This window comes from Austrofundulus limnaeus, unplaced genomic scaffold, assembly GCF_001266775.1.
Source record: "Austrofundulus limnaeus strain Quisiro unplaced genomic scaffold, Austrofundulus_limnaeus-1.0 Scaffold164, whole genome shotgun sequence".
Classification (NCBI taxonomy): Eukaryota; Metazoa; Chordata; class Actinopteri; order Cyprinodontiformes; family Rivulidae; genus Austrofundulus; species Austrofundulus limnaeus.
Window position 1 is genome coordinate 1,120,909 of NW_013952566.1, and position 12,946 is coordinate 1,133,854.

The window sequence follows — 12,946 nt, forward strand, 5'->3', positions numbered from 1 at the left end:
AACAAGGGCTGAACTGCAGATGCACTCTGCCTTGGCTCAGGAAGTGGAAGAAGAATGTGGCGTGTGTGCGTGCTGAGATTGCTGAAATGCTTTTGTTTCTGCTCTCGGTTGCACGCGGGTGCTGCAGACCCGGACATGTGTGCCGGGGTGAGGGCCCAGGTAGACCACAGGAGACGTGTTTATTTCCGGGACGTTCATATTTAATATTTATCGATCTGGGCTGGATTTATTCACCACATGCCATCAGATGACCTAATTTTCTTAATAGTTTTCAGGACCAATACTAAGATCCTGAATCACAAGCTGATGTAACATATGCACTACAGTATTTTTACTATTTTTCAACATGGTTGTATTGCAGTATTGTGGGATATTGCAGGTAAGGTAATTTTTGGAGGGTGACTCTCAGCTACAACCACCTACAATTTTAGCTCAATATCTGTGTTYTGATGAATTTTGTGTTGTCTAAAGTGCAGTGGCAAGACTTTGTACTTTGTTATTGTATTTTTTTATGGTAAGCACAAATGTCTCTTAAACTTTGTTTAAACCAAACCACATGATGTGTTGGTTTCTGTAAAGGCACAAAAATGCACTGAAACTTGAACCCTGTTGGAAAATAAAAACTGGATTATTAATGAGCTGACTTGATGCAGACATTGTTTAGTCTGTTTGTGACCCATGGTTACTCCGGTAGTTCCTGATGTCAGTTTGTTGGAGGGACTCTGGTCACAGGCCCTCCCCTCTTCTGTTAGACCATCTGAACCCACATGACCCCTCCTAACCCCTGTTGACTAAAATAGCTCTTATTGTGCACACTAAGCAGATAAAGCTGTAAAAAGCTTATTTTTTTTTCTTGTTACCGGAGTCTGATTGGCGCATTCCAGCGTCACTTCCTGGAAATGGGGAGGGGGTAGATGGGTCCCGGTGGAAGTAAGGGTGACTGACCGTGACTTGTTTTCACCAGTCTTTGCCAGGCACTGACCTGCATGAGGGTYGAAGAGGTAGAACCAAGGGATCAGGATGTGGAACAGAAAACAGTGGACACAATGACTCGGCACGAAGCGGACACAAATTGATTTTCTGCTGGTTTTTGTTTTGGCCAGGGGRGAGTTTTGCAGTGTCATCATTGTCCTCTGCCAAAAGCAATGTGGACATGAAMGAGGTGTGTTTGTGTTTGTCGTGTTAGCAAAATATCCAATCAGCCACCAAACACATTTGTATAAAGCTCTCCAAGTAATCATTGGATGAATGATTGATACTCCTTAACTTTTGGAGTTAGTTTAATTTAAAAATGGCCACCAAAGCTAAGTGACTTTAACAAACCACAAAAATGTTGGAAACTCAATTAGTTTTACAAAGACCTGGTGTTGTAGCTGAGAATCATTCACAACAAGTACCCTGACCACTACTCAGTGTACCCGATTTTAACCCTTAACCATTATTGTCCACCCTATCTGTCAGCAAGATGTATAATGAACTACTAGAAAAATTTCAAAATAACTCTCACAAAGTAATCAAAAGTTTAGTCGATAACACTTTGGAGTTAATCAAATCCAAGATGGCTGCCTCAGCTAAACAAACTTAACAAATACTAAATGCCCGTAACTTAGTCATTTTTAAAGATATTAAGCTAAAATTTGTTATGGTCGTAGTTGAAAGTTGCTCCCAACACATGAGAAGGCATTAACACTTAAAGCTAGCCAGACCCCCCACGCTTATAGAAGTCTGCGAAATTTACACAAATAAAACAAATTTATGAAGAAATCGGAAGCGGCGATTGTGACAACACCACCACAACACTCTGGCTTCATAAAATAATTGTGGTCACCCCCACCACTGCTTATGAAGTTTACATAATTTACGCAGGGTTAAAAAAAACAACAACTCTCATTGAACCTGCAGACTGACACGGTGCACTGAAGGCGTCAGAAAACTAAACAGGGCATCCTTACGATGCTTCTCGATGCCCCTACATGATGTCATACACTATACTGTATGATGTACCGTMACTTTATATACATTTTTGGCTTTAACTTTTACCTATTAACAAAATAACTTACAAAACATTGAACAGATTTCAATGAGGCTCTCAGAATGTAACTGTTGGAATCTGCTGTGCACGCCAATTCAAGATGGCTGCCACAGATAATCAACACTGGCAAACACAAAAATGAGCATAACTCAGTTTACAAAGTTTGACCAAAAGAGCTGTAACTSTATTTTCTTCTCATAAAATGATCTTAGCATAATAGAAAACAGTGATGCATTCCTTCAAGGTCGGCCAGCCCTTTGTTTATTTGTCCTTTTTTATAAGGCAACAATTGACGGAATCTAAATCCTATTTGAAACCATCTCTGAGAATCAACAATTACTACTGCAGATAGCAGCCTCCAATAATCTTCTGCCTTTGCTCCTAGTAAATTTGTTTTTAGCAGAACTGGGTGTTATTTGGCCCACAAATAGATTGTGAAAGAGCCAAGTTTCGTTCCCCCAGCAGACAACACAACCTCTTGTGATGCATTCCTTTGTGACGTCTAACTCCCTGCCCCCGGGGCTCCGAGGCCCAGCACAGGATGTAGGAACAAGACAGGGAAAAAAGACAGAAATGCAACAAAAAGAAGATGAAAATCATAATAATGTGCTAAAAAGATGAAAACTGGAGGAGATTGATTTTTTTTTTCAGTGAAGTCAGGAGAAAGTGTAGTGAGGGGACAATGGGAGAAACTTGGAAAGTGACTGCATGTACATGTTGAATATAGGAGTCCTACTTCCCTATAAAGGGTGAGAGTTTTTTTTTCTCATGTCTCTTCCCTGAGTCTGACAGCAGCCTTTGCTCCCAGGGATGGCCGGCCTGTCAGCAACAAGAAGGAGAGACACGTCTGCTGCTTGTTCTGAGACATGTAATCTGGAGTTTCTGTCCTCAACATTTTTTCTCTTTCCACAGAAACTCACTTTGTGAGTCCTCCTGCACCACAGTTACACAACACCGGCTATCATGTGTAGATGTTTAGACTTTTCTCAATGGACGTGTCAGTGGTACATTCCACCTGGTGGACATTTGATTGTTTCTCTTTCTGTTTTTGATTTGTTATTTGGCATTTTAGTGGGTCTGCTATTTTGCTGTCTTGGCCACGTCACTCTTGGAAAAGAGGTTTTTGATCTAGATGAGTTATTTTCCTGGTTAAGTAAAGAAAACATACATAACATACATTTATCTTAAGCCATCAAAAGGCAAAGGCAGGTGAAAATGTTTCTCTGTATCCATGTTTCCATAAAATTTGAATTTGAATTTTGAGAAAAGTTTTAAAATGTTGCAAAAGGGGAAAAATGCAAATCAGACGTGTTTTTCGACTGGCTTGGAGCGAATCAACCAGGCTACACAAAGTAATTATGCCAGATGTTGACGTTGCGCATGGCTGTAGTAAACAGGAGTAAAGTCACAAACTTGCAGGGACTACACATCTCAGGACAACGTGTTGCTATTATCAGGAAATTTGTAATTATTCTGTCATATCAACTAGTACTGGTGATGTTACATTCTGTCTAGAGACATAGAAAAACAGATCCAATTCTCTTCACGTTACGGAAAATATCCAGGAAGACGGTGACAGCAGGAGAAGGGTCCAGGTACCAGTACTGGGCAGCCAGTGCGAACAGCTGATCAATTCTGTGAAGTGAACTTACGCTACATCAGAACTTATTCAGCAAATGTGTTTCCATCTCCCCTTTTGCACATTAACAATTTTTTTGAAAAATCCCAAAGCACAAGCGAGCGTAAAACCCTTAATGCAAAATCGAGGAACTTTTTTCGCGCCGTTTCCATTCATCTTTTTTAATGCGATGCTTCAAAATGCACATAAAAACATTGATGGAAACACGGCTTGTGTGGGGGTTACTTTGTTTGTTAGCAAAATATGAACTTCTTGATAAATTTGAGTAGAAATTTCATTTTATTCAGTCTTTAGTTGCTCACCTACAACTGATAAACATTTATAGTCACCCCAGTTCAAGATGGCTGCCACAGCCATAGACTTTAGGTAACACAAAAATGCTTATAATTTATAATTTTACAGATATTGATATTTTGTTTAAGTAGCTGATGCTTATCTCCAACACATACTCTGAGCACTAACATCAACTATTCGGGGTCAAATTTGCAGCTTAAAATATTTCATGATCTATTGGATGGATTTTATCAAAATTTACTGAAAATAGTCAAGTCGGTGGACGTACATCTCCAACTGACTAGGTTTTGCTGGCAGTATAATCCAAGATGGCCACCACAGTGAACTGACTTATAATGTAAATCATGAACATGGATATAATTCAACCAGTTTTACAAATATTGTGCTAAAATTTGATGTAGCTGAGAGCAATTCATATTACATAGTCCTTGTGTTTCCGTCACTTTTCTCCGGGTACTCTGGTTTTCTCCCACGATCCAAAAACAGGTGCCGTGGAGAGATGCCTGTCAGGAAAAACGGTCCTTAAAAAGTGTACAGCTTTATGGACTCCAACCACTGGTAGTGGATAAATTRGTCCAGTTACCCAACACTAAACCCTAAAAGAAGTCAGAAATCTTCTTAAGTGACCTCCTAGTTTTGTTTGCATCTGTGGAAATCTTTGTCTTTCTTTTCCGTTTTCCAAGTTTCCATTTCCCTGTTCTTGTGTGCATCTCCTAATTGTTGATAAAAGTTGAGATTGTGAACCCAGCTCATAAAAGCGCCTTAGTCTTCTAGTTCATGAAAACATTTTGCTTTTATCGTCCCAAAAAACACTACTTTTATCCTCCAAGTATTATCTACAGTATATACAGGAGTAAACAAGCTGAGTGTTTATTTAAACGTGTTTTCCTGTGTGTATGTCCCCGTTTGACCAACACTTGTCCAGCCTGTTATGTGATGACTCAGCTTCAGTCGGTTGCAGTTGAGACGTCCCAGTTTGGCCCCGTTCCCAAGCATTCACATGACTGCCTTAGCATTTCAGCTAACACAGGCTCAGGAAACTCCTGGATGCTTGTGTTGTTTTTTTTTTTAATATACCACTCATAATTTCAGTGGACAGTTTTATATTCTGAGTTAATTCAAGAGAGCAAACYGTGAAATGAGAGTTTGCAGAATCTTGTTTGTTCTTGTTTGGATTGGTTGAACAAGAGGAAGAGGAAGTGAGAATGAAACCGGGAATGTATGAATCTGAACACAGAAGACCAAGCTCAGTCAGGCATGGCTTTTTTTTTTTACTACAAGACAAATGATGGTAAAATTAGTCCACACTGGTGCTTTTCATAGAAATTTCAACCCGTGGCACATGCAGGGCTGATAGCACTTTGGGCTCGTGCCGTATTTCCGGTGCACCTCGCCTTRGGGTGGGAGAAACAAAATCACGTTCTCCCAGAGATTTAACAGACGTTTTTCTTGATTTAACAGAGGTGCAATTCTCAGTCCCAGAGAGAGATGGGGCTTAAAAATCTACTGTAATGTAGGCTRACATTGGGTTTGTTCATCTCCTGTCTGAATGGTCTCCATTTAAATTAACAAATTTCACAAGAATCTATCATTTTAATGGCTATTTAAAAAGAGTTTTACTCAACGGAGAGTACCCTCAGACCTTTARGATAATGTATGGATGACCAGAATTWTACACAAAAGGTTTTAWGTATTRWGGCCCAGGAGTCTACTGGTCCACAAACTGCCCATGGATTAAAAGGGTTACATTCATATAATATTATATGTTACAAMTGCATCACATAGCACCCTCTGTTCTACCAAGTATTAACAGTTTTTATTTCTTCCCTCTTCCTCCAGTCCTTCTGGCTCAGCCCATAGAGAACGAGTACATGGAGGGTCTGACTCTGAAGATCACTGATTTTGGCCTGGCGAGGGAGTGGCACAAGACCACCAAGATGAGCACAGCTGGCACGTACGCCTGGATGGCCCCGGAGGTCATCAAGTCTTCGACCTTTTCCAAGGGCAGCGACGTCTGGAGGTGAGTGCCTGTGTGTTCTGTGTCGAGATGTGGGCCAGGTCACACAGGGCTATCATCTAGCTGAGGGCTAGTGTGCTGCTCTTTGGCTTTCCATATATCCAGGCGAAAGATTATTAAAAACCTACGTTTTTTTAAAAACAAACAGGCAAGTTTTCAAGCTCCTGTGTTTCATCTGAGTTAACCCTTCATTCATTGCTTTAGATCGTCCTTTTTTCTACTTTTGACATTTGTACCATCACTGTGTGGTACACATGTACTCCCATACTATACACAAAATAAAATATTGACTCCACAGATAAAATCRGTAAAAAACCAAGAATGTATAAACAGACTAAAAAGCATCAACTCATTTTCACTTTTTCATTCAAAGTCATCCTAAACAGTGATGRTGTCGCTCAACATTTATCTACAAATGTTAGCATATTAAAAAAAATTTCAATCTCTCATTTTATAACCATTTGTAATTTGTGCTGAAAMTTATAGTTGCCCTACATTGGGTCTAATTACAAATGTTGATAGGTCTTTTCAGGTATTTAAAATGGTTTATTGTTCCTGAATCAATTTTCTAAATGGTCTTGAGCTGGAATCTTTTGAAAGGTTTGATCAGGATTGTTTCCATAAAACTAACAAAGCCAGCTAAAAAAAATGTCTCAACATATTAAATTAGACCTGAGGTGTAAATTGAATTATTATTATTATTAAACAGATGATGTTTCAGAATGAAGCTGAAATTTCTGCAGATAAAGATGTTTTTGCTTTGCTTCTTTCCCTCTTTTTATGTTTTCTTCTTTTCAGTTTTGTCTTGAAATGTTCGAATAGATTCTTTGGTTTTAGTCAGTAGAACTTTATGGGAACCATAAAAATTTGAAAATGGCTAAATAAATAGTTTGTGTTCTGTCTGTGTACAAAGCAATGAGTTTAATTTCTGTTTATGGCAACAGAGTTTTTTTTCTGTAATTACCAAAACACCATAACTGTAGGTGGGGTTTGGATAGGGGGCACAACTGAGGCATAAATTGTAATTATTCTGATCACTCACTTCACCACCCCCCTCATTCCTCCACTGCTGCTCCWGCTGCACTGAGGCCTAGTTTACATTAAGCATTTTTTAATAAAATTGTAGCATTTCAGCTACATTTCAGCGCGTCACGTTCACAACAACAAAGGCCATTTTCTCTGACACCAAACTTATTGAAACCAGGTTTCAAAGTGGTGGTTTTGTAAATACTCAGCTTCAGAGTGAAATTGCGCATGTGCTCTACTGACGGCTGCAGTCACTAGTTTTTCTGCACTTGCATGAGTAGATGTACAACAGCAAAAATGGTAGATAGAGTGCAACTCATTTTCAATRGGTTGTCTTCAACATGTTCCAAAAAAGCTGGGACAGGAGCATATTTATCACATGTTCCATGAGCCTTCTATTTAGCAAGGGTTTGGGAACTGAAGACGCTGATTTTTGAAGCTTTGTAGCTGGAACTTCTTCCTATTCTTGCTTGATGAAAAACTTAAGGTACTCAACAGTTCGAGGTCTCGGTTGTCATATTTTGTGCTTCGTAATGCTCCTTTTATACCTAATCAGAAAAAGTCAGAGAAAACCCAAAGAAATGAAATGAGGATGTAGTTAGAGAGGACATGGATGTAGTCTGAGTTGGGACAGAGAATGCAAAGGACAGAAGGCATTTCTGGTTGTGTTTGCTTTGAGCAGAGTGCTGCCTGGATGTGGGTGGAAACGATTTGTTTAAAAAAGTGTTTTATTTGCAACACAATAARGATAGACCACAATAAAGTCAAAMGAAAAAAGTTCTGTGATTTATTTATCTATGAACACATAAGTCTGCAATTTTGACACAATTTGGAACAGATTTTTATAAAGATCAAATCTTTCCCACTAAATTGGRCATGTGACTARGAAATAWGGGTGTCCAGGGACTCCAGGGGATTAATCGTCAAATTAATCGTTATTGGCTAAATACCACAATTAATCGTGATTAATTTTTTTGCCAAWATTGCACAACCCTAGCCATAAGAGRCGATGCAAACACGCRGAACCTGGGTTTAAAGTCAGGCCGGCCCCGGCCTCGCAGTGCAAAAAAGGCCTAGAGTGAGATGGAGGAGGACGATTTTCTCGACCCCTGAAGAGGGAACAGCTGAAAAAAGAACTGAGATTCAATAAGAACACACTCAGAATGTGACATCTTGTTATTGCTTTGGCTTGTGCTTAACAGCGTTTTTATGGTTTGACCAAAACGGCATTAACTTCCTTTTTTTTCTCAACATAATTTAATCTTACAGTAAATCTGACATGAATGTCGGCGGGTGATTTACGTTCTTTCAAGGAATGTTAGTTTTTTAACTATGTGTAGTTTGCACGAAACAGGTCTACAAAATTAAAAAAAACACAGTATAAATGGAAGTGGACATTGGTGGGACACTTTGATGAAGGGATGGACAGAATGATGGACTGCAGCGAGGCCGCCATGGCCATGTGACGGCGTCTCTTCAAAGAGCTGCTCTGTGCTTTGTTGTCAGCCATGTGTTGTGCACACTGACCCATTGTCTCCAGTAAAGGCAGAGAAGGAGGCCTCACAGCAGACCTGACCACAGCCCTTTATCTGGGAATGTGTGTGTGTGTGTGTGTGTTTAGCCACAACTACACAGAAAGAGAAGAATCCCCTGATTATGGTTTGTGGGTTTGTAATTGCGCCGTAAAGAGTGTGTGATTTGTTGAGAGTCAGGATGGTCTTTAGGTGCAGTTCATACATTTAAATTTGAAAGAAAACAACCAAATGTTGGGAAAAAGTGTCTATCCTCACATTATTGCAACATAATGATTGTTGCAGTTATGTGCTTTGGTTTGGTTGCTTTCCCATCTTATTGTTTCCACAWAGTTCAAGGCACCTTGAGAGCTTCAACAAACGTGTAGCTTCAGTACAGGCTACTAATTGAATTTTCTTTGAATTTAAAGAGCCTTAATTTTTAAAAGTGCCAGTTTTTTTTACTCCTTAAATGGGCCGTAGCGCCATCCCTCTGTTGTCCTGTCTGTTTATTTCAAGCACACCCAGGCAGGCTCTCGTTTTCCCAACATCCACGGCGTTATAGCAGAAAAAAAGTGGGCAGCGTTTCTCCGAAAAACGGAGGTTATTTTCATATTTTTTTCTCATCTGTTCAGCGCCGCTCGTCTCCAAAGCCGCCAAGCAGAGACAATGATTGCCTCGGGGCGAGTCGACGAGCTGCGCTCCTGTGCAGTCACAGCGTGTGGAAGTCGTAATTAAAGACCGGAGAAAACAACAACATCAACAACAACAAAAAAAAAAAAAGAGAGAGAGAGAGAAAATCCAGTCTGTATTCTCCACTAAAGCGAGCCTCCACAGTGCATTCAGTTCAGTCCGGGTGGGGGCTAATTGACAGTGTGGGAGATCCAAAAGTCCCACGCCACACTTCATCTTCTGAGGACGGGCGGCTGCACTCATTGTGTGTGCTCAAAGCTCCTGTGTGTGTGTTTGTGATCAGTGCTTTGTAAGCATGTGTTGCTTTAAGCACTGTCATCTGTTGCTTCACATCAGAGCACAATGGATGTTTTTAAGATGTTTTTTTATGTCCTAAGTTAGGATGTAGTATGTTATGCTACAGTTATAAACAGCAGTGTGAGGGGTTTCTCTGTGCTGTGTTTCATGGACTGTGAAAAGTGTATATAGACCAGGGCTATTCAACTAAACTGCTCCGGGGGCCACAGTTACTGCAGGCCAACAGCTTAGGGGACGGACATCCAGAAATTACAGTTATTATGTAAATAAATAAATTATTACAAAGATCTGTTACCTTTGAAATAGTTTATTTTGCTGCATTTAATCATGAATACAACATACAGAAACTTATACAAGTAGTGATAAATAAACAATATCAAAAACGAAAAGAACACATTATCCCCCCTATTTGACACTAATATTATTTTGACATCTCTCACTTATCAAATTTTTTAAACCAATTTTATTTTCACATTCATAGTTTTATCTTCAACTGCTTGTCATTTTAACGCTTTAGTGTGCATAGAAATGTTTTTCACCAGCTTGTAGCCAAGGTTCTGACAGTTCTGTTGATACCAAACATGTCTATGTCTAACTAAAAGAAGTTAAGAGAAATTAAAGTAGAAAACTGGGGTTTTGAGCTTAAGAGATGAATGAATCAATTGGTGGGCCAAACTTTCTTCACTCGTGGGCCGGATGTGGCCCGTGGGCCGCCAGATGAATAGCCCTGATATAGACATAATGCACTGCCTGGCCAGAAAAAGGTCACACTCTAATATTTCGTTGGACCACCTTTAGCTATGATTACAGCATGCATTTGCTGTGGCGTTGTTTGGGTAAGTCTCTGCAATGTCCCAAGATTTATTTCCATCCAGTATTGCATTAATTTTTCTCCAAGATCTTCAGTTGATGATGGTAGGGTCTGACCTTCTTCAGCACATCCCAAATTTTCAATGGACTCTGTGGAGCCAATCTGTGTGTGAAAATGATGTCTCATGCTCCCTGAACCACTCTTTCACAATAAGAGCTTGATGAATCCTGGCATTTTCATCTTAGAATATGGATATATCAGGGAAGAAACAATTATTGATGGAATAACCTGGTCATTCAGTATATTCAGGTAGTCAGCTGACCTTGTTCTTTGAGCTCAGACTGTTGCTGAACCTGGACCTGACCAACTGCAGCAACCCCACATCATAGACCAACATCTAGCTGGACACCCTTTTTTTTCCAGGCAATGTATTTATTTTAGTTATGTAAGTGAGGATTCAACTGATGCACTAGAAATTGCAGAATTTTTCATGTTCTGTAATTTTATTTAAAAAAAGATGCACTCTTAATAATTGTTATTTTATTCTGAGCTCTGAGCCCTTTAGGTTAGAGTTAGAGTTAAAGCTGACAGCTTTCTTTTATGAACTCTGGTTTTTTTTCTTTTAACGAAGTCAAATTTTTGAGAGAAAAATGCCTAAATATACCACCTGTCCCACCTTACTGTTTGACTGTTTTTCATTCAACTAAGCACTATTGCAGCAGAAATTTCATTAACATTAAAGTTAACATTGTCTGATGCGCTGTGCCAGAAGTCGTGGAAACGTGACTTTTACCAGCTGGGACTGATAGACTCCTACATTCTGTGCAACATATGGCGTATAGTTTGCATTTAAACAGAGCTGGGTACACAAAAGATTTTTTAATGTGATCTAAAAAAAACTAACTTTGTCATCTTTAATAAATAATAAATGTGAAAAACACTTTTTAGAAAACCAAAATAAATAGAAAATAAAGTTTAGGAACAAAATATTTATGTTTATGCTTTTAATGGCAAAAAAAAAATAAACAAAAACCCTCAGTTAGGACTTATGGAGTCAGTTCATTGTAAATCTCAATACGCCCATCTCTGTGTCCTGGTACTTTTGTTCCCTGGATTCCTATATTACCCTGTGCACTGTACTGATATTGATTACATTTGTATTAAGAGACATTTGAAGGGAGAATCAAACATTTTTCATGACTTATAATTAAAACCAAGAGCACTGAAATGTAATTGATTGATAAAAAAGTCACTTTATGAAACAAGGTGAAGTTTTTGTTCTATCTTATTATTTGTGTGGCAGAGATTTTGTTTACTGACACGTTTCAGGACATATGTTTCCAGAGCACACTGTCTCACGTCTGTGTTTTTTCTCTTTCAGTTACGGCGTTCTGCTGTGGGAGCTGCTAACAGGAGAGGCCCCCTATAGGGGCATCGATGGTCTTGCCGTTGCCTACGGAGTTGCTGTCAACAAGCTCACTCTGCCCATCCCGTCCACGTGTCCTGAGCCGTTTGCACAGCTCATGTCAGGTGGGATTTAAATGTTGTTTATGTTTACAGGTCTGGTACAAAACGAGTTCCCACAAAGCTCGTACCCTGTTAACCACATGGCCACAGGGAGGAAGTGTTGTGGTTTTTCTGCCATAGTTTCAGGCTAAAATACCACCTGGTTGATTCATTACTTCACGCCAGCTTTGTCATATTTTGTTGAAAAAAAATAAATAAAGTGAAATAAATGCTCCAAACCACCGGTGGCCACCTCTGAGGATTAATTAATTAATGCATTGGTTTTTGATCTGCTTATTACGCCCAAAGTTTAGCAAAAAATTATGCAAAGCCCCCCTCCTCCCCCCAAAGCAAGTTAATTAGGCGGAACACTCCGAGTAAAGGGATCAGCTTGTCTCTACAATCTGCTGGCGTTGAAATGCCTGAAACGTGTGTAAATAAAAATTACTGGCATTGCAGGGTATTCATTAAATATTACTGAGCAGAGAAACAACCATCTGAGTGAGGCATTTGGCCCAATTTAAACCTTAAAATCAGGGCTGAGAGCTGTTGAGTGAGTATTGTGGGTAATGAGAGTCACTTCCTTCTAACAGGCTTCAAAGTGCTGAAACTACAGACAGCAGCTGATTCTGACAGATGTTTAACCACTATTTTAAAGGGGGCGGTGTTATGCATCATGTGTTATCATCGAAACCATACCCAGAGTGTTGCTTTGACTCATTCATGCATGTTTGAGAAATCCTTGATTCTCCTCTAGTAGCCGTGTGAAGCTGCCTAAACACTTGCTGGTACAAAGCACCGCCTATTTACCCAAAGCTCCTCCCTGGAGCTCAGTCCCCAGCCAAGCAACTGATCAAGGGGAGTCTGGTGGTCCTCCCCCAGCAAAAGTTTGAAATTTAAAACATTAGAAATGCATTTTTCTGGCACTTGGAACAAAGCTGAGGACATTTGAAGAGTCAAAAATCAGCAGGTTTATGAGGACATTTGTTGATATATTTTTTTTAAATTTTATTTTCTGTTAATGGGTGTTGAGTTATTCTTTCATTTTATATATATATATATATTCTTTCAATACTGAAATGTAATTTAAATCAAATACCACCTCTAAAAATAGCCGTAC

The 12,946-nt window shown here is 39.4% G+C and overlaps 1 protein-coding gene across 1 annotated transcript in view; it reads left to right on the forward strand.

Moving 5' to 3' along the window:
* The window catches only part of LOC106523723 (mitogen-activated protein kinase kinase kinase 11), a 68,843-nt gene that overhangs the window by 32,193 nt on the left and 23,704 nt on the right, over positions 1-12,946 (forward strand). The window contains exons 2-3 of the mRNA XM_014017251.1: positions 5,805-5,985; positions 11,702-11,850. Of these exons, the coding sequence (XP_013872705.1) occupies positions 5,805-5,985; positions 11,702-11,850 (330 nt within the window). The remainder of the gene's footprint in view (positions 1-5,804; positions 5,986-11,701; positions 11,851-12,946) is intronic.